This window comes from Pristis pectinata, chromosome 4 (assembly GCF_009764475.1).
Source record: "Pristis pectinata isolate sPriPec2 chromosome 4, sPriPec2.1.pri, whole genome shotgun sequence".
NCBI classification, from domain to species: Eukaryota; Metazoa; Chordata; class Chondrichthyes; order Rhinopristiformes; family Pristidae; genus Pristis; species Pristis pectinata.
The window spans coordinates 32,612,553-32,631,021 of record NC_067408.1 but is presented as its reverse complement, the minus strand read 5'-3'; the positions used below and the strand labels follow the sequence as shown (position 1 = coordinate 32,631,021).

Sequence of the window (18,469 nt, the reverse complement as noted above, 5' to 3'; positions counted from 1 at the left end):
ATTGAATAATCTGGAATAATCAATGAAGTCCAAGTAACACTGACCATGAAACTCTCATTTGTATAAAAATAACCCATCCAGTCCACTAATGAAGAGGAAATCTGCCATCCTCACCCAGTCTGGTCCATGTGAAACTCCAGACCAACAAAAGCTCGGTTGAGAGAAATACAGGATTGGCAGTTTAACATTCCAGGGTTTAGATGTTTCAGATGGGACAGAAGGGGATATAAAAGAGGTGGGTGAGTTATACTGATCAGGGATGTCACGGCTGTACTTAGAGAAGACATTTTGAAGGGCTCATCCAATGAGGCCATATAGGTAGAACTCAGGAATAAGAAAGGAGTAATCACAATGATGGGGTTATACTATAGGCCTCCCAAAAGCCAATGGGAGCAAAAGGAACAGATATGTAGGTAGATCACAGAAATATGTAAAAATAGTGGAAGATTTTAACTTCCCCAATATTGACTGGGGCTCTCTTACTGCCAGGGGCTTAGATGGGGGCAGAATATGTTCGGTGCATCCAGGAAGGTTTCTTGAAACAATTTGTAGAGAGTCCAACTTGGGATGAGGCCACACTAGACCTTGTACTGGGGAATGAGCCTGGTCAGGTGATCAAAGTTTCAGTTGGGGAGAACTTTGGGAACAGTGAGAATAGTTCCATAAGTTTTAAGAAAGTTATGGATAAGACTAGTCCTTGGGTGAAAGTGCTTAATTGGGATAAAGCTAATTTCAACAGTATTAGACAAGAACTGGAGAAAGTAAATTAGGGGCAGCTGTTCGGGGATAAAAAGGCCAATGGATTAGAGTTCTGGACCAGCATGTTGTTGTGAGGATGAAAGATAACGATAGCAAGGATCAGGAACTTTGGATGGCAAGAGATATTGCAAGTCAAAAAGAAAAGGAAATATATGTCAGATTTAGGAAGCTGAAATCATAGAATCCTGAAACTGCTCAGAATGGAAACAGGCCATTCGGCCCAACTCATCCACACTGACCAGTGGGCACCCCTCCTCACCAATCCCACTGCCCAGCACTTGGTCCATAGCCCTCTATTCCTGAGCAATTCAAGCGCTCATCCAGACACCTCTAATGCTCTCAGCGACTGCTCTTTCAGGCAGTGTACCTCAGGTACTCACCACTCTCCAGGTGAAGGAGGTCACCTCACATCCCCTCCAAACTTCTCAACTCCTACGTCAAACCTTTGTCCTCTAGTCTGATCTACTTCTGATATGGGGAATAGTTTCCTGCAGTCCGCCCCATTATACCCCTCACAATCATATCCTCTCATAACCTCCTTCACTGCAGGGAGAAAAGACCCAGCCTCTCCAGTCTTCCTTCACAACTTAACTGTTCCATCACAGGCAACATTCTGGTGACTCCCCCGCACAACCCCCCAGTGCCACCCACATTCCTCCTGTGGCCGGAATTGCACGCAGTACTCCAGCTAAGGGCCAACCAAAGTTTAACCAGAACATCCCTACTTCTGTATTCAATGGCCTGACTAATAAAAACCAGTTTCCCACATGCATTCCTAACATAATTGGCTACCTGCATTGCCACCTTCAAGGATTTGTGGACTGGTACTTCAAGGTCCCTCTGTTCCTCACTACTCTCTAATGCATGGTGCATGTCCTAGCTTATTAGTGCTCACAAAATGTATCACCTCACACTTGTCTATATGAAACTCCATCTGCCACTTTTCAACCCACTTCACCAACATATCAATTTCTCTCTGGAGCCTAAATCTACCTTCCATACCATCAACATCTCAGCCAATCTTCATGTCATCCATGAACTTACTAAACTTGCCTCCCATATCCAAGTTATTCATAGCTATTACAAACAGCAAGGGTCCCAGCATCAATCCTTGTGGGGCACCACTAGTTACAGGCATCCAATCACAAAAACAGATTATTAAACAAAATTAGAGTCCTCAGTATTAGGGGTGAACTATTAGTGTGGATTGACGATTGGTTAGCTGACATGAAACAGAGAACAGGAATAAATGGGTCATTTGTGAGTTAGAAGGTTGTGAAGAATGGGTTGCTGCAGAGGTCAGTGCTGGAGTCCCATCTGTTCACAATCTATACCAATAATGAGGGGATTAAGTATAATATATCCAAGTTTTCTGATGATATAAAACTGGATTCCAAGTGTGGTTTGTGATGCAGAGAAGCATCAAGGGCATATTGCCAGGTAGTTTAGGTACAGGACATGGCAAATGAAAGTTGACATGAAATATTACCCATTTGGGCAGACAAAGACGACTGAGTAAACAACTAGCCCCTGCAGCCCCTGAAATATTTCTCATTCAAGTAATTATCCAATTCTCTTGAAAGATTACCACCACTTCAGACAGTGCACTCCTGATCACAATAAATCTGTGTTCTCTTTTTATTTATATAAGGAATTAACTGCTGCTGGCAAAGCCAATATTTACAGCCCAGCCGTAAAAGGCTTTGAGAAAATGGTGGCAAGCCACCTTTTTAAATGCTACTATTCATGCATGTTTTAGATGGGGGTCTTCCAGGATTTTGACCCAGTGATTTGAAGGACCAATGATATTATCAGGAATATGTGCCATAAAGGAGGAAACATGTTGCTGTTTGTCCTAGCCCTTGCTTTTCTTGATGATAGTAGTCATGGAGCGGAGAGGTTCTGCTGAAAGAGCCTTGATGAGTTGCTGCACTGCATCCAATAGATGGCACACATTACAGCTGCAGTGTAGCTTTGGTGGAGGAAAATAATTTTTATGGGAGAATCAAAGGCCAAACAGGCAGATTCTGCAAGCTTCCTGCGTACTTTTGGAACTGCACTATCTCAGCAAATAGAAATTATTCCATCACGCTCCTTCATATGCCCTGTAGATGGTGGAAAAGTTCTGGGTCAGGAGGTGAATCATTCACTGCAGAACACCCACTCTCTGACTTCTACTTGTAACCACAGTTTATGCATGACAGGTCCAGTTAGGTTTCTAATCAGTCGTGACTCCCTGAGAATACTGATGGTGTGAGAATCAGCAATGGGTAATGCTGAATTACCTAAAAACTCTTCTTTCAACACAGAAAATTAATTGAGTGTGGAGTGGTGGGCTAAGAATCAAGCACACTTGACTTTGATGGACTGTGGCCCAAATTTAATTCCTGCATCTGGCAGGAATCAGTATTTGATCATTACATGCTGGAGATCCATTATTATTGTCCTGACAGTTAGGCAAGTGGATTGATGACTTGTGTCCAGACATGATCTCCTTGGGAAAGTGTTAAAGAGAGGCTGGCTACATTCATGGGGTCACAGAGTCATACAGCATGGAAAGAGGCACTTGCACCCCCTCCCCCCTTTTCCATGCCGAATATCAAGCACCCATTTACACCAATCCTGCACTAATCCCATTTAATTGTCCCCATATCCTCAGCAAATCCCCTCTCCTCCCAGATCTTACCACTCCCAGACATTACCAACTGGCATGTCTTTTGGTTATGGGAGGAAACTGGGAGAACATGCAAACTCCACACTGGAGGTCAGGATTGAACTCAGGTTTCTGGAGCTATGAGGCAGCAGCTCTACTGGCTGCACTATTGTGCCACTCTTCAAACCTTCCTTGTTATTGCAAAGGTAGATGAATGTTGGGGAGGGGAAAACCTCAGAGTAGAGCTTCTTCAATGGTGATGGGGTAGCATCCCTAGTCTCCCTGACCCACAGAGCTTTAACAATTGTGCCCTGCTTGCAGATACTGTATGGGTAACCCAGCAACAGCCATCAGCTGTCTGATTGTGTTTAAAGTGTACTGGGTCCTACTTACATCCCAGGATGATAACCTGCATAAATATAATTGAAATTGGTGCATTCGTGAATGGAGACTGCTTGCTGCCTCTGTTTAGTCCATCGCTCTCAATGGATGTGAAAAGGTAAAATTAACTTCATTATGCTCTCACTATACTGAGAGCAACATTGTGCTGGATGAATGAAGGCCATTTCTAAGCTCTGAGTGACTACACAATGAATATATTTAAAAAATTAAAAGTGACAAGGATGTAGAGCTACATCCTTAACTGATGCAAAGTATGGTTCACTAATGAAGCTGTTGGTCTATGATTGCATCATCTGACACACCTTAAATATTAACAATGAAGTCTGCTCTAAAGCATTACCTCAGGTGGCTCAAAGAAGCAATTCATCCATAAATAGCTGCACTCACATGATAATCCCTTACAAGTATCACAATCCCCAATAGATAATATTGCAAATGCAGTTGCAGTTAAATCATAAAAGGATTTGAAAATAATGACATTTACCATCTATACAGCCTTAACCAAAATTATCACAAACCACTGGCAACCTCAGATACTCTACTAAAATAAGCAGCCAATTTAAAGGAAAACACAGTAAACTATTATTTGTAATTCATATGCAAGTTTGAAACAGAACTTCAAGAACTATTATTAAACAAATAAAGTATTTCATAAACGATGCTATCTTACATCTGAATGAACACTCATCCCAAAGCCTTTCAGAGCGCAGCCACTAGGAACACAGAATGAAGAATGGTAATTGAAAATGAAAAAAAATGCAGCTACTGGAAATTTGAAATAAAAACAAAGGAAATACTGAACAGGGCAGGCAGCAGGCCAGGTTCTGATGAAGGGCCTTCAAACTAAAAGAAAACTGGAGCATATGGGGTCACAGGGAGAATGTGCCAACACTGCACAGACGGGTGACAGCAGTAGAGGTCGGGATTGAACCCAGGTCAATGGAGGTGTGAGGCAGCGACTGTGTTAGCTGCAGCACAGTGTCGCCCTTCCAACATAGGTATTTCGAGCATTTTCTGCATTTATTACTAAAATAAAAACAGGACACTCAGAAACTCAAGCATACTTCATAATTCAGTGATAGCCTGAATAACGTTCCTCAACTCCATATGCCTTGGCTCCAGCTGTGCACTTTAAGATATTTTACACACAACCATGCTCATATATTTTTCTGGAGCAAAAGAAAACTACTGGAGGAACTCAGCAAGTCAGGCACCATCTGCGGAGACAGAGAGAAAGTTGACATTTCGGGTTGAGACCTTGCATCAAGAGTTTGTTTTTTGCTCCAGATTCCAGCATCTGCAGTCTCGTGTCTTCATATTTTTTGTTTTCTATTAACGTTGACATTTATTAAATTACCCTTTTTTTCTACAAATCATAACACTTATTGAATTCAAAAAGTACATTTTCCAATAATATTTCAACACCACATTAAAGTAAGAAGGAAATTTTACCAGGTAGTCTTAAACTCTGCTTTGCTATCACTTTTCTTGGTTACTGAACATAATTACTGCATATTGAAGATATTATCTTCCAAAAAGCAAAGGAAAACAATTCATTTCAGATTTCCCACAAGGACACTCGTATTGAAACTTTTCCAAATCAACATTGAATTAATACCTAAGAAAACTAAGATAAATTACCAAAACCATATTATCATAATACAAATTTCCAATTTTTCAGTGGTCTTTTCAATTAAAAATGCAATCAGTATACAAGGTATGGGTAAAATAAACTATTTAATTATGGAACTTACAACACAGAAACCAAATATTTGGCTCACTTTTTCTATGCTGTTACTCACGTTCTGCCTGAGTCTCTTTCAGCTCTAAGTATTTCTTTTCTCCAATCCTATTCCTTTCTCCTTAATGTTGCATTAAAGCTCAGCCTAAGTGTTTCAGAACCATCAGATTCAAACATTTCAAATTACATCAGTTTCTACATTTTTATCATTTCCTTTGTAAATAATTTTCTCTTAGCTTATTTAATGATGTGAATGGAGACCTTGTGTTAATTTGTCTTTACTCTGGACTCTTCCACAAGTGAAACAGCTTCTCCACAGCCTCTTTCCAAATTTTAAAGCTTAATTGTCAAGCCTCAATTATAATGGGCAATAGAAAGTAAGCAGTGGAGAAGGGAAGACTTAGTGAGAGGGATGGTCCTACCAAATTTAACATGGGCAGTTGGAAATTAGTGGAGGAGTGGGAAATCAGGCATTGGGTTAAGTCAAGCAATGGGAAGGGATGATCATGCAGGATGGGGTGGGAATCCAATCATGGGGATTGAAGCAGGTAAGCTTGATGGGCCGGGGTGAAGCACTCCTGCTTTCCTTGGCCAACAAGTAGTGCTGGAAAAGCACTTACCTTTTCCATCCAGCAGTTCTCGCCTTCCTTCACCTTTCGGGTTTCCCGAGGCCCGGGAAACCCGGCCGGCCAGCGTTACATCTGCAACAGAGATAAAATCTTAGGCACGCAGCCTCATTAAACTATTTTACTGACCAACCCATCTCTGTAGAGCAGGTTGGTCACCCATCCCCAACCTACCTCCATTGAAAGCAGAGGTCATCATGCAGGAGTTGAGATCAGATTCCCCATTTTAAAATTTACTTTCCCTCTTTATGGTCATGTGTTGCTATTATTATCCAGTTATGTCTCTGTATTCCCATATCCCTTTGCTCCTTTTCTCACTTTCAATGAATCAAGTGGGTTTCTTATTGCTTCTGCCAAGTTTGTTTGGATCTTACTCCAACCTTCCACATCTTATCAACATCTCACAGCTTGGTATTGTCTACAACTTTCACCACCAAACCTCCAGGTTCAGACTCCAAATACATCATATTCACAGTGAACCACAGTGTCTACAGCAAATATCCCCAGTGCAACACCACTTTCAACTTGACTGCAACTCCAAGAAATCTCTTTCCCATCGTTTGGTTTCTGTCCTTTTTGCTATCTCCCAGTCTGTTCCTTCTACCTGATCCCAGGTTCTACACACACTGCTCATAACAAGTTATTGTTACCTATTATGAAAGTTAATGGTCAGTGCAATTTTAATAGCAGTTATTTAAATGAAGAAAAACATATACTCCATTCTTTCCTTGGCTGTTTAGGAGCACATCAGATCGAATGCCCTCACAAATGTCTTTGCCATTAACCATTTCAATTTCCTTCTGGGTCCTCATTATGTTCTGTAAGTAGTCATACTGCATCTGATGGGTTCTCTAGCAATAAGAAAGTAGATTCGAAACTACAGCCATTTGAAAAGGTACATGTTTCTTCAGAATTGTAGGGATATCAAGGAACCTTAGAGATGTCAATATTTAAAATGGCTGCAAGATCTTTCAATATATCTGTGGAGATTCTCTTCACTAAAGTGATTCTGAATCCTCAGAGCCCATATGAAACTTTATTTTAAATGATTCCTTCTACGCTGAGTCCCTTCTGACACTCCCTCTCGTTTCCAGCAGGTTTGCCCTGGAATCACTACTCCCTTAGATAATCGCAGGTTAAAACAACAGAGCACCACCCCCATGATCTAGATACTTAAAGAGGATCTCCTCAACTTTGAGAACATGCCTTATCTCCTGCAATCCGGTGTTGCAGCTGGCCATAACAAGGTGGAAAGAGAACTAATTTTAACTACCCCCTGCCTGATCTCTGCCAGATGGGCTGAGCTAAAATCGAGGCCAATAGAGACAGCAGTATTGTTTTGATATGAAATAGTGGTTCTCTGTTTAGAGCTATTTTTTCTCTCGGTAGATTATTATGCTGAAGACTGACGTGAGCTGCACAATGTTTTAAAATGTTGAAGTTAATTGTATATCTGGATAGCTAATAGTCCCTGATATTGTCAACTAGAGGGGACCTAGCTGACTCATAGAAGTCAACGTAAGGTCAGAACTGGGGTTATTTGCTGATGGTTACAGTGTTCTGCTCCCTTCACAATTCCTTCGATAACACAGCAGTCTAAACATGTACATAGTAGACTTGGACAGTATCTAAACCTGGACTGATGAGTGGCAAGTAACAGGAGGCAAAAAGGATATCTAGTAAAAGAATAGCCTCACCATCTCCACTTAGCACCAGCATTTCATGAGAAACCTCCTGGCAGTCACCATTAATCATAAGCTTAACTGATCCAGTCACATAATAGCATGCAAACCTTGCCTATAACACCTATAAAAACCTCAAGTTCTATTACCCAAAAGGTCATGGCAGCAGGTTCATGAAATACCATCGATCTCAATTTCCAGGCTAAATCACACACCATCCAGACTTGAACATGTATGGTAATCCCTCATTCTTACTGGGTCAAAATTTTAGAATTCCTAGCTTCTTCATCTCGTGATTGCAGCAGTTCGAAGAGAAGTTACATCACTCCATAGCAACCAGAGTCGGGTAATAAGTGCTGGCTTTGCTTGAGACAACTTTAATCCAAGAATGGTTTAAAGAAAATTTGCTAAAATAATCATTGTATCGGATTGTGCTGGGCCAGGCCCACTGCCCAGAATTGTGGACACCACCTCACACACATGCACTCACTGGGGTTAGACATGGAGGGACTATCTTGCTGACACTCCACATCTTTATATCTAGTGATGAAGTCCTAACACTGACAAGGTTGCAGAAGTTATGCCCTTAAAATTTCCTTCAAAGCCTTTCATGGGCAGCAAAGCTTTGTTGGTGGTGAAACCTATTAAGACATTTTAATAGCTTTTAGATGTGTCTAACATTAAGAGTCATTGAAAAACTATTAAAACTGAAATAAACAATTAAAAAAATAAAAAGAATCTGAATGGTAATTCCCCAGTGTTATGCTGAGAAATCCCATAATTCCTCAGTCCCATAGAGTATTCCATTGGACTCCATCTGGGGCCTCGAGGCAAGATAAACTGAAGATTCAGCTTCCTAAATCAGTTAGTGAGTCCCAGACTCACGGCACGTGTGCAAGTCCAGGATTTACTTCAACTTGAATTGCAGTGACAAAGTTTAGGGTATTAGTTGCCACTGCTTTCAATTACCTGGTCAAACAGTAACTTGGAACACACATCCATACTTCATTTGTTGCACTCGGTTTATTACTCAGAGTTATGAGAGGAGAGGGGAGAAGTTGAGCTGGAGAGTGATAGGAATTTCAAACTAAAAAGGTAAGGGTTTCTCTTGCGTTCAGTCAGAGAATGTGATGGCTTAGTGATTAAATAACAGGACAAATAATCCAGACATCCAAATTCAAATCCCACCATAGGAACTGGTGGAATAAAATCTATCCTGATGCAGGGTCTCAACCCAAAATGTCGACAATTTCTCTCCACCCCACCCCCCCACCCCCACAGATGCTACTCAACCTGCTGAGTCCCTCGAGCAGTTTGTTTTAATTATTAGCAATGATGGCCTCAAAGCTACCTCCCTGGCCCTACACTCAGCTCTGGAGCATCTGGACAGTAAAGACACCTACATTAGACTATTGTTTATTGACTACAGCTCTGCCTTCAATACAATAATCCCAAATAAGCTTGTCACCAAACTCCGAGACCTAGGACTCAACACCTCCCTCTGTAAATGGATCCTTGACTTTCTAACAAATAGACCGCAATCAGTGAGGATAGGCAGTAATACCTCCGGCACAATTATTCTCAACACTGGTGCCCCATAAGGCTGCGTCTTCAGCCCTCTACTCTACTCCCTATACACTCATGACTGTATGGCCAGATTCTGCTCTAACTACATCTCCAAGTTTGCAGATGATACCACTGTTGCAGGCCGTATCTCAAACAGCAATGAGTCGGAGTACAGGAAGGAGATAGAGAGCTTAGTGGAATTGTGTCATGACAACAATTTTGCCCTCACTGTCAACAAAAGAGCTGGTCATTGACTTCAGGAAAGGGGGCGGTGTACATGCACCTGCCTACATCAATGGTGCTGAGGTCGAGAGAGTTGAGAGTTTCAAATTCCTGGGAGTGAACATCACCAACAGCCTGTCCTGGTCAAATCACATAGAAGCCACAGCCAAGAAAGCTCACCTCTGCTTCCTCAGGAGGCTAAAGAAATTTGGTTTGTCCCCTGTGACTCTCACCAACTTTTACAGATGCACCATAGAAAGCATCCTATCTGGATGTATCACGGCTTGGTACGGCAACTGCTCTGCCCAGGACCACAAGAAACTGCAGAGAGTTGTGGACACAGCCCAGGGTATTACAGACACCAGCCTCCCCTCCTTGGACTCTGTCTTTACCTCTTGTTGTCTTGGTGAAGCAGCCAGCATAATCAAAGACCCCACCCACCCGGGACATTCTCTCTTCTCTACTCTTCCATCGGGTAGAAGATACAGGAGCCTGAAGGCACGAACCACCAGACTTAAGGACAGCTTCTATCCCACTGTGATAATACTATTGAACAGTTCCCTTATACAATGAAATGGACTATGACCTCACGATCTACCTTGTTGTGACGTTGCACCTTATTGCACTGCACTTTCTCTGTAGCTGTGACACTTTACTCTGTACTGTTATTGATTTTACCTGTACTACATCAATGCACTCTGTAATAACTTGAAGTAACTGCACTGTGTAATGAGTTGACCTGTACGATCGATTTGTAAGACAAGCTTTTCACTGTACCTCGGAACAAGTGACAATAATAAACCAATACCAATACTGGATTGACTGCAATACCCATCTGATTCACTAATACCCAACAGGGGAAGACAGCTATCATCTTTACCTGCTCTGGCCTATAGGCGATGCCAGACCCATTAATGGTTGGCTCTGAAATGGTCAAGCAAACTAGTCATTTCACTGTCATTAGGGACAAGTTGGCTTTTAACAAACGTCAGAGTGGAATAGCTATCAAATTTCCTATGCAACAACTAGTCACAGTGAAATCTGGGTACAAGCACAAAGTGGTAGGGAAGCATTCCCATTTTTCTTGGCCCCGATGCATTGCAATGTGTTTCCCTCAAGTACCTTCCTTTTTGTGCTTTCTTTGACCTGTCAGCAGACTCGCATCCTGGGAATCCCAGTTTCTATGTGTTAAAAATGGAAACTGAGTTAAGATGGAGACACATAGCTTTCTTAAAATGTTTTAGTGGCAGACACATTTTCTCAGCTTGCTTTGTGCAGTTGGATTTTGTACTTGAGAGATGTATTTCTAAGTGCTTATTAAAGCCCAAACCAGTTTGCTTTTTTAGACTGACCTACAAAAGTAGAGTGAAGATGCGCCAACATGCCACCCTGGTGTGTATTAATCTGCACCAATTCAGCTGAACATTCATGTTTTCAGGCCAAATTGCCTACTTCTTTACAGCTTAGAATTTTTGACCAGAAACCATCAATGCAGATATTATTATGTTCAGCACTTTAAAAAAACTACTGTGGCACATTATGCATGGCTGTTTATGTTAGATGGTCTATCTTACAATGGTACAAAATCACAGTGTGCTCTGACCTTTCTTAAACTAATTTGCTCTCCATACTTGCTGAAAAACAGGCCAGGGAAATATCTGCCTACTTGTAATAATACTGACAATTCTCAGTGAAAAGGAATTTCAGCATTCTGAAAGTTTGCTTTTCCATTGGATCAGCTATGTTCAACAATTCCTATCACACAGCAAACTCTGATTCCAATACAAGATGTACTTTAGCAATTATCAATGTAAAATTACATTATGGATCATATTCCATAAACCCATTATTAATGCAAGGTTTTATCTCGGTACATAAGGTGGCAAAATATTTTATCCTTTTCCTATTTACACAATATAGAATAACACTGGAACTGATTAAAATACAAAACAGAGAGAGGTTGAGAATATGAGGTCCTTGTTATTGAGTATTTTCCTGGCTGTAAAGAACTGTCAAGAATCCTCAATCTATTTAAGAATCAAGAGCAACTAAAATTTAAATAAAGTAACAGAAGGTCTTCTGTAGTTTTTTTCAGGTGAAGTGAATTACATACGACACAGCTATCACAGTTGAGAACTATAAATGGAAAATTGATAATAAGATCACAAGATGTTGGTTCATTTTAATGGGTGAAGCTGAAGGTTGAAAACTTTCACCTTGATATTAACTTGGAGACAGTTGAGAATCACAATGGATGTTGGGGGAGGGGGGTGGGATTGGTAGTATGGTTAAGGTGCAATATCATGCAAGAAACCCAAAATTAAGTTCAGAGCATCTCTCTGTGACTTTTGAATTCCACTACTTCTTTCGCATTTCACTTCCAGACTTTATATCTAAAGCACTGTGGTGGGTATGATGAGGTCCCACATAAATCAATTCCAGTGATCTGAGAACCAATTCAAGGGGAGAGAGGTAATGTGAGAAATTTACAGCATGGGTGTAGACCATTTGGCCCAATGTGTCCATGTCATCCAAAACATTTAAGTGTTCAAATTAGAAACTGGAAGAAAGAGTGAGCTTAAGGATAGATTCTCAGCTGGCAAAATCTTTGCTGCATTTCTGTGACACCTCTGCTGATGGGCTGGTGAAATCATGAGGATCCACAATGACCAGAGTGAGATTCTTGCCACAAGGTATGGCTGGATCTAGCTTCAAATGTGAGTGGCAGAAATGTCATCACATTCAGGGATTCCATGCAGGTGATGTAACGTCAAAACCAGACCAAGTGCAGCTGTATGTTCACTCATTTCTTATTTGCTGCATCAGCCCTCAGCTTTACACTTTTTTAAGCCTCATGCATCATACCATGGCTCATGGCCACTTACGTTATGGTCTTTCTTGCACCTTTTTGATGCCCTTATCCTGATTCCGTCATCACCACTCACCTGCATTCCTAAGCAATTTCTTCCCTCCCCCAGTAGTTATTGTCACATGTAATCCATCCACTGGGTGAACACACCATCACAATCACTCAAACATCTGTCTTTCCCATGAAAGAACATCAGGAAAAAAAAACAAACCATCAGTGATCCTCCACACACTTCCAGCTCACGTGCAGAGGAAGAATGTTTTCAACATTCTTACCTTGCCTTATTAATCTACATATTCTACTTCCAAGAGTTTGTGCAAACAAGACAGTAGAGGTCACAAATGCCAATTCTTCAGAAGAGCTTAGCCTTTCTGCAGCTACACCATTACAGGACTTAATAAAATCTTGCCCTTCTGTGAGATCGCTAAGCAGATAATTTGTTTTTCACCTGCTGATTTATAATTCACAAGCAAGAAAGAGCAGATGTAGGTGGCAAAGACAATAGTTAAGAATCTGGGTCAGTTCCGGCAACCTTCTGCCAGTTTAGCCCAACTAATCATGAATCCAAAATTCCACAGCTATCCTTCTGCACACAGGGAGCATCACTGAACCACAGATTTGTCTGCAAACAATCTGAGTCTTGGCCTTTTTCATCTTAAGGATCTAAACCTACACATAGCACAACACGTCACAACCATTCAAGCCAACTGGGTAACTGCACGCTGACAGGTCCCTCTGGATCGGTCAGGGCAGCTGGGGTGAATTTTCAACATGCTGGCAGTTCATTCGATTGCACATCCACTGGTAATGTGGTATTCAGCAAAGTACTATGGGGCTTTGTTGTTTATGTTTATGATAAGCATTGCAGTAAATATCTTTTGTCTCATCCCCATTAAATATCCCCTTTGCAGCCATGCATTGGCCCTATTGCTAACATGGAGGAGAGAGGGACACAGCTCTCAGATTCACTCAAGGGGACACAGAAGTCCTGCTCAATGGAATAAACATCAGGAGAAAGTTTTGTACGTTGGGAGAGACAAAAGACTGGCCAGGACCAGTGTAAGATGTGCCTGGTAGGAAGTGGCGACTGTCATTTCTTTCAGGAGCGTGTGCTCCTCACCTAATGGAGCAATGCCGAAAGGAACTTCATGTCCAGACAATACAGGTCACCCTGTTTCATAACGCAAACAGTTTGCAAGTTGGAAATGTGGCTGTGAACCAGGTTCCCAGCCTGCAGAAGATGTCTGCGGTCCCGCAGCAGAACCATACCGCTGATCTCCCAAACATCCATTCGTGTGTACATAAGTAGGGCTTTCACGAGCTGGGGAGGACCTGTATTTCGGTTCTAAATGACCAGCCTTTATCTTGAAACGATGTCCCATTGTTCAAGATTCTCCTACCAGTGGAAACCACAATATCTACCCTGTCATGCCTCCTTAGGATCTTATATATTTCAATAAGATCACTCCTCATTCTGCTAAACTACAAAGCTTCACTGTGAGGAGGAAGAAAAGGACAAAATCGGCACAAAGTGCTTCTAGTTGTTCCAAGACAGTTTCAGACGGCAATGTACAGAACTTCAAATTATGTCAATGTGGGCAGAAAGGTGCCTTCCACAAACAATGCCATTTGATAGACACCCATGATGGAAAACATCAGGCACACTAACATGCAGAGAAGTACTCAGTCCACTCTTCCAAATGGCATTTCAGCCAGAAATGATTGCATATGTAAGTTACCCCAAGTAAACGTGAAACTTGATCATGTGGTGTTTAAAAACAACTCTAGGTGATTGTGATCCAGTTTCTAGGCACCTATTTATTCAATAATGTTTACTCCCTCTACAGTGGTGTTATGTAAAGGGAACCTCCGTAGCAGGAACCAATACTGGAACCCCAATCTAAGTAGATTCTCATTGATTTTTGTAACTCACATGCTACTCTTCCCACCTGATGTCATGACCGCATCCCAGGCTTCATTCATGTGGGCCAGACTCTGATCTCTACTCCTAACCAGTGATCACAAGACGCCTGCACTCCCTCCCAGGCTTTGATGTTCACCTTAGTGCTCCAGGTTCCTATCTATGGTCACTGAACCCTAGACCCCAACCAAGGCCACCACCAGGCCCAAGACTAATGGCCCTCTATCTTAATCCACAGAACTCACAGACTCAGACACAATTCCAGGGTCACTATATTTTCCTTTGTGCTCCTTGGTAAGCAGTAGTGCCTGAAACCTAGGCCTGAAACCTAGGCCTGATTTTGGATGAGCAGGCACACAGCTGAAACAGTCATTGGTGTACCACCCATTGAACTGTTAATGCTTTTCACAGATCAATTTTCAACTTCTCGATGACAGTATTGTCAGACTTTCAAGATTTTGATCCTGTTCCTTCAATTAATGTAATACCCGTACTTTGGTTCCAATAGTCAGCTTTAGGAGGTCCAGGGCATAACTCGTGCCATTAAATTGGAAACACATTTGAAATATCACTCCAAACAGACTAATTAGCAAATATAAATAGACAATCCATCATTCCTGACAGGGTCATGTACTGCAGCAAAACATGGAAACATCTGACATGTGGAAGGTGGTTAAAGACGTGGAGGATAGGGAGATCAGTGCAGACCGTGCTAAAATGCCAGGGCACTTCGAGATAAAGGAAGTAGTGTTGGGTCTCTTAAAGAGCATTAAGGTGGATAAGTCCCCAGAGCCTGATGGGATATACCCCAGGTTATTGAGAGAGGCAAGAGATGAGATTGCTGGGGCTTTGAGCAAGATTTTCGTGTCCTCTCTAGCCACAGGAGAGGTCCCGGAGGACTGGCAAGTAGCTAATGTTGTCCCATTATTCAAGAAGGGAAACAGGGATAATCTTGGAAACTATAGACCGGTGAGCCTCATGTCAGTGGTAGGGAAGTTACTGGAGAGGATTCTTCCGGATAGGATTTATGAGTATTTGGAAAATCATAGCCTAATTAGGAACAGTCAGCATGGCTTTGTGCAGGGCAAGTCGTGTCTTACTAACTTGATCAAGTTTTTTGAGGAGGTGACGAGGGTGATTAATGAAGGTAAAGTTGTCTACATGGATTTTAGTGAGGCGTTTGGCAAGGTCCCTCATGGGAGACTCATCTGGAAGATTAAGATGCATGATATCCATGGTGAGTTGGTCATCTGGATTCAGAATTGGCTTGCCCATAGAAGACAGAAGGAAGTGGTCAATGGGACTTATTCTAGCTGAGGTCTGTGACTAGTGGTGTTCCACAGAGATCCGTACTGGGACCTCTGCTGTTTACGATGTATGTAGATGGGTGGGTTAGTAAGTTTGGAGATGATACAAAGATTGGTGGTGTTGTGGATAGTGTCAAAAACTGGCAAAGGATACAGTGGGATATAGATCAGTTGCAGATATAGGCAGAGAAGTGGTAGATAGAATTCAACCCAGCCAAATGTTAAGCATTGCACCTTGGGAGATCAAATGTAAAGAGACAGTATACTGTTAATGACAAGATCCTTAACAGTGTTGATGAGCAAAGGGATCTTGGGGTACAAGTTCATAGCTCCCTGAAGCTGGCTACACAAGTTGATAGGGTGGTAAAGAAGGCATATGGCACGCTTGCCTTTATTAGTCTAGGCAATGAGTTCAAGAGTCAGGAAGTTAAGCTGCAGCTTTATAAAATTCTGGTTAGGTCGCATCTGGAGTATTGCATTCAGTTCTGGTCGCCCCGTTATTGGAAGGATGTGGAGGCTTTGGAGAAGGTGCAGAAGAGGTTTACCAGGATGCTGCCTGGATTAGAGGACATGTGCTATAAGGAGAGGTTGGACAAACTTGGGTTGTTTTCTCTGGAGCGGCAGAGTCTGAGGGGAGATCTGATTGAGGTTTATAAGATTATGAGAGGCATAGATAGAGTAGACAGCCAGCATCTTTTTCACAGGGTTGAAATGTCTAATACCAGAGGACATGCATTTAAGGTGAGAGGGGCAAGTTCAAAAGAGATGTGCGAGGTAAGTTCTTTTTACACAGAGAGTGGAGGGTGCCTGGAATGTGCTGCCTAGAGTGGTGGTGGAGGCAAATATGATGGGGGCATTCAAGAGGCTCTTAGACAGGCACATGAATGTGCAGGAAATGCAAGGATATGGATATTTAGGCAGAAGTGACTAGTTTAGTTGGGCATTTGATTACTAATTTAATTAGATCAGCACAACATTGTAGGTCAAAGGGCCTGTTCCATGCTGTACTGTTCTATGTTCTACGAAAGGATGGAGCTGCACTCCTGACATGCTATCCTTTTTAATTCCTCACTCACAATCAAACTAAAATTCAGACTAAAGTTCCATCAATTATTACACAGTCATTTTTGCCAATAATAGTCTAAGTTTAATGCCAGTATTTATTGTTTGGATGAGGGTTCTTGTTTAATAGAATTTTATTTTGTTCAGTTATACTTGGGCCTTGCTGCATCAGAAGTAAACAGCATGTGTTGGTATTGCTAAAGGAAACTACCCCCCAAAGATATTATGTACGAGTATAGAAACTATTCTCCCCTGTTTACTTGCCCATTGTGATTATCATCTTACTTTGATCTGTTGCTTGAGATGGAGAGGGGAGGGTGTACCAACATAATGATCCCTGGAAGGAGCCAAATTCTTCCCAGTACTTTTCTTGCCTTAATCCAAGATTGAATACTCAATACAAACTGCTTAAAACATACGTACCTGTGATGCAGATTTATAATTACAGAGGGACACATCTTATCATCATCTGATAAGCTGTGCTGATCTAGATGGTTGAGAAGCTCTTTAATCACCCAGAGAATCACCAGTATTCAGAGAAATTAACCTGAGCAGGCTCATAAAATGATTTATGGCCTCTCAAGTTCCAGGCCAATTTCTGGATTATCTTGAAGTTTGATGGCTGTGAATTTTGCAATTCGTCTTCCACAGATAAAACAAATGTGAAATACTTGTAAAACTCATATTTTGCCTAATGTCCAGGTAACACTGCTGCACTTGGTACTTTAAGAGGTTTTAGAGTCATAGAGCAATACAGCGTGGATACAAGCCCCAGTCTGTGAGTTCTGGGGATTAAGAGAGAAGGCCATCAGTCTAGGGCCTGGTGGTGAACAAGAATTGCCTCTATACTTTGCAGTATTCTTTGTTAGTTATCTGGCAGCCTGGGTCTCCAAGGTGAGATTAAGCAGTTCTGTGGATTCTGTTAATGCGAAAAGGAGTCTAGTGTATTGGAGTTTAATGGTGTCGATGTTGTTGAAGGAATGGAGTCAACCACTGGAGTTAATGTCAGTGAGTTTGAAAAAAAGTGGAAGCACAAGAATATCATTGAGTTTGGAAGCACAAGAATTCCTCCATTTGTTTGAGGTGGTATTTCTCCACTGGTGTTGAAGGTCATGATATGATCCTTCTGAAAAATGTGGCCTAGCTTTGTTATGGCTGCTTCATTACAATTCTAAATGTACTCAATGTGAGTGTGCCCAGGAGTTGCTTGGTGTACTAGACTGAGGAAGAGAGTTTCAGGCAGATGGTATCTTCAGGAACAAACAGCTCATCGTATTGTCAGAAACTGACTTTAGATATATAGAGGCAGGATTCTCTTACTGTTGCATAGATATGCAGTGGCGAAAACACAAGCCTATATTTTCTGATTATAATGTTATCAATGCTACAGATGGAGAATCTAGGACATTTGCTCAATTTTACAATAGCTGAGCTTGTAACAGACAGTCCACACATGACATCTCAGAGATATTCTACAACATGATGCCTGAAAACTCAAAAGGTAAAATAAGACACAATCATTCTATGGCACAAAAAGGGGAAAATACTATAGATAGGGTGACCATCCAGGAAAGTTCTTCTCATCCATCTTGTGGTTCCAGGCACAAAGTGGTAATATTAGCTCATGCTGTTTTTAAGGAAGGCAAGAATTGGCTGGAG

At 41.7% G+C, this 18,469-nt stretch overlaps 1 protein-coding gene across 1 annotated transcript in view; it reads right to left on the bottom strand.

The window, feature by feature from the left end:
* The window catches only part of ppp3ca (protein phosphatase 3, catalytic subunit, alpha isozyme), a 314,158-nt gene that overhangs the window by 174,877 nt on the left and 120,812 nt on the right, over positions 1 to 18,469 (bottom strand). The window contains 1 exon segment of the mRNA XM_052015048.1: positions 6,176 to 6,256. Coding sequence (XP_051871008.1) covers positions 6,176 to 6,256 — 81 coding nt within the window.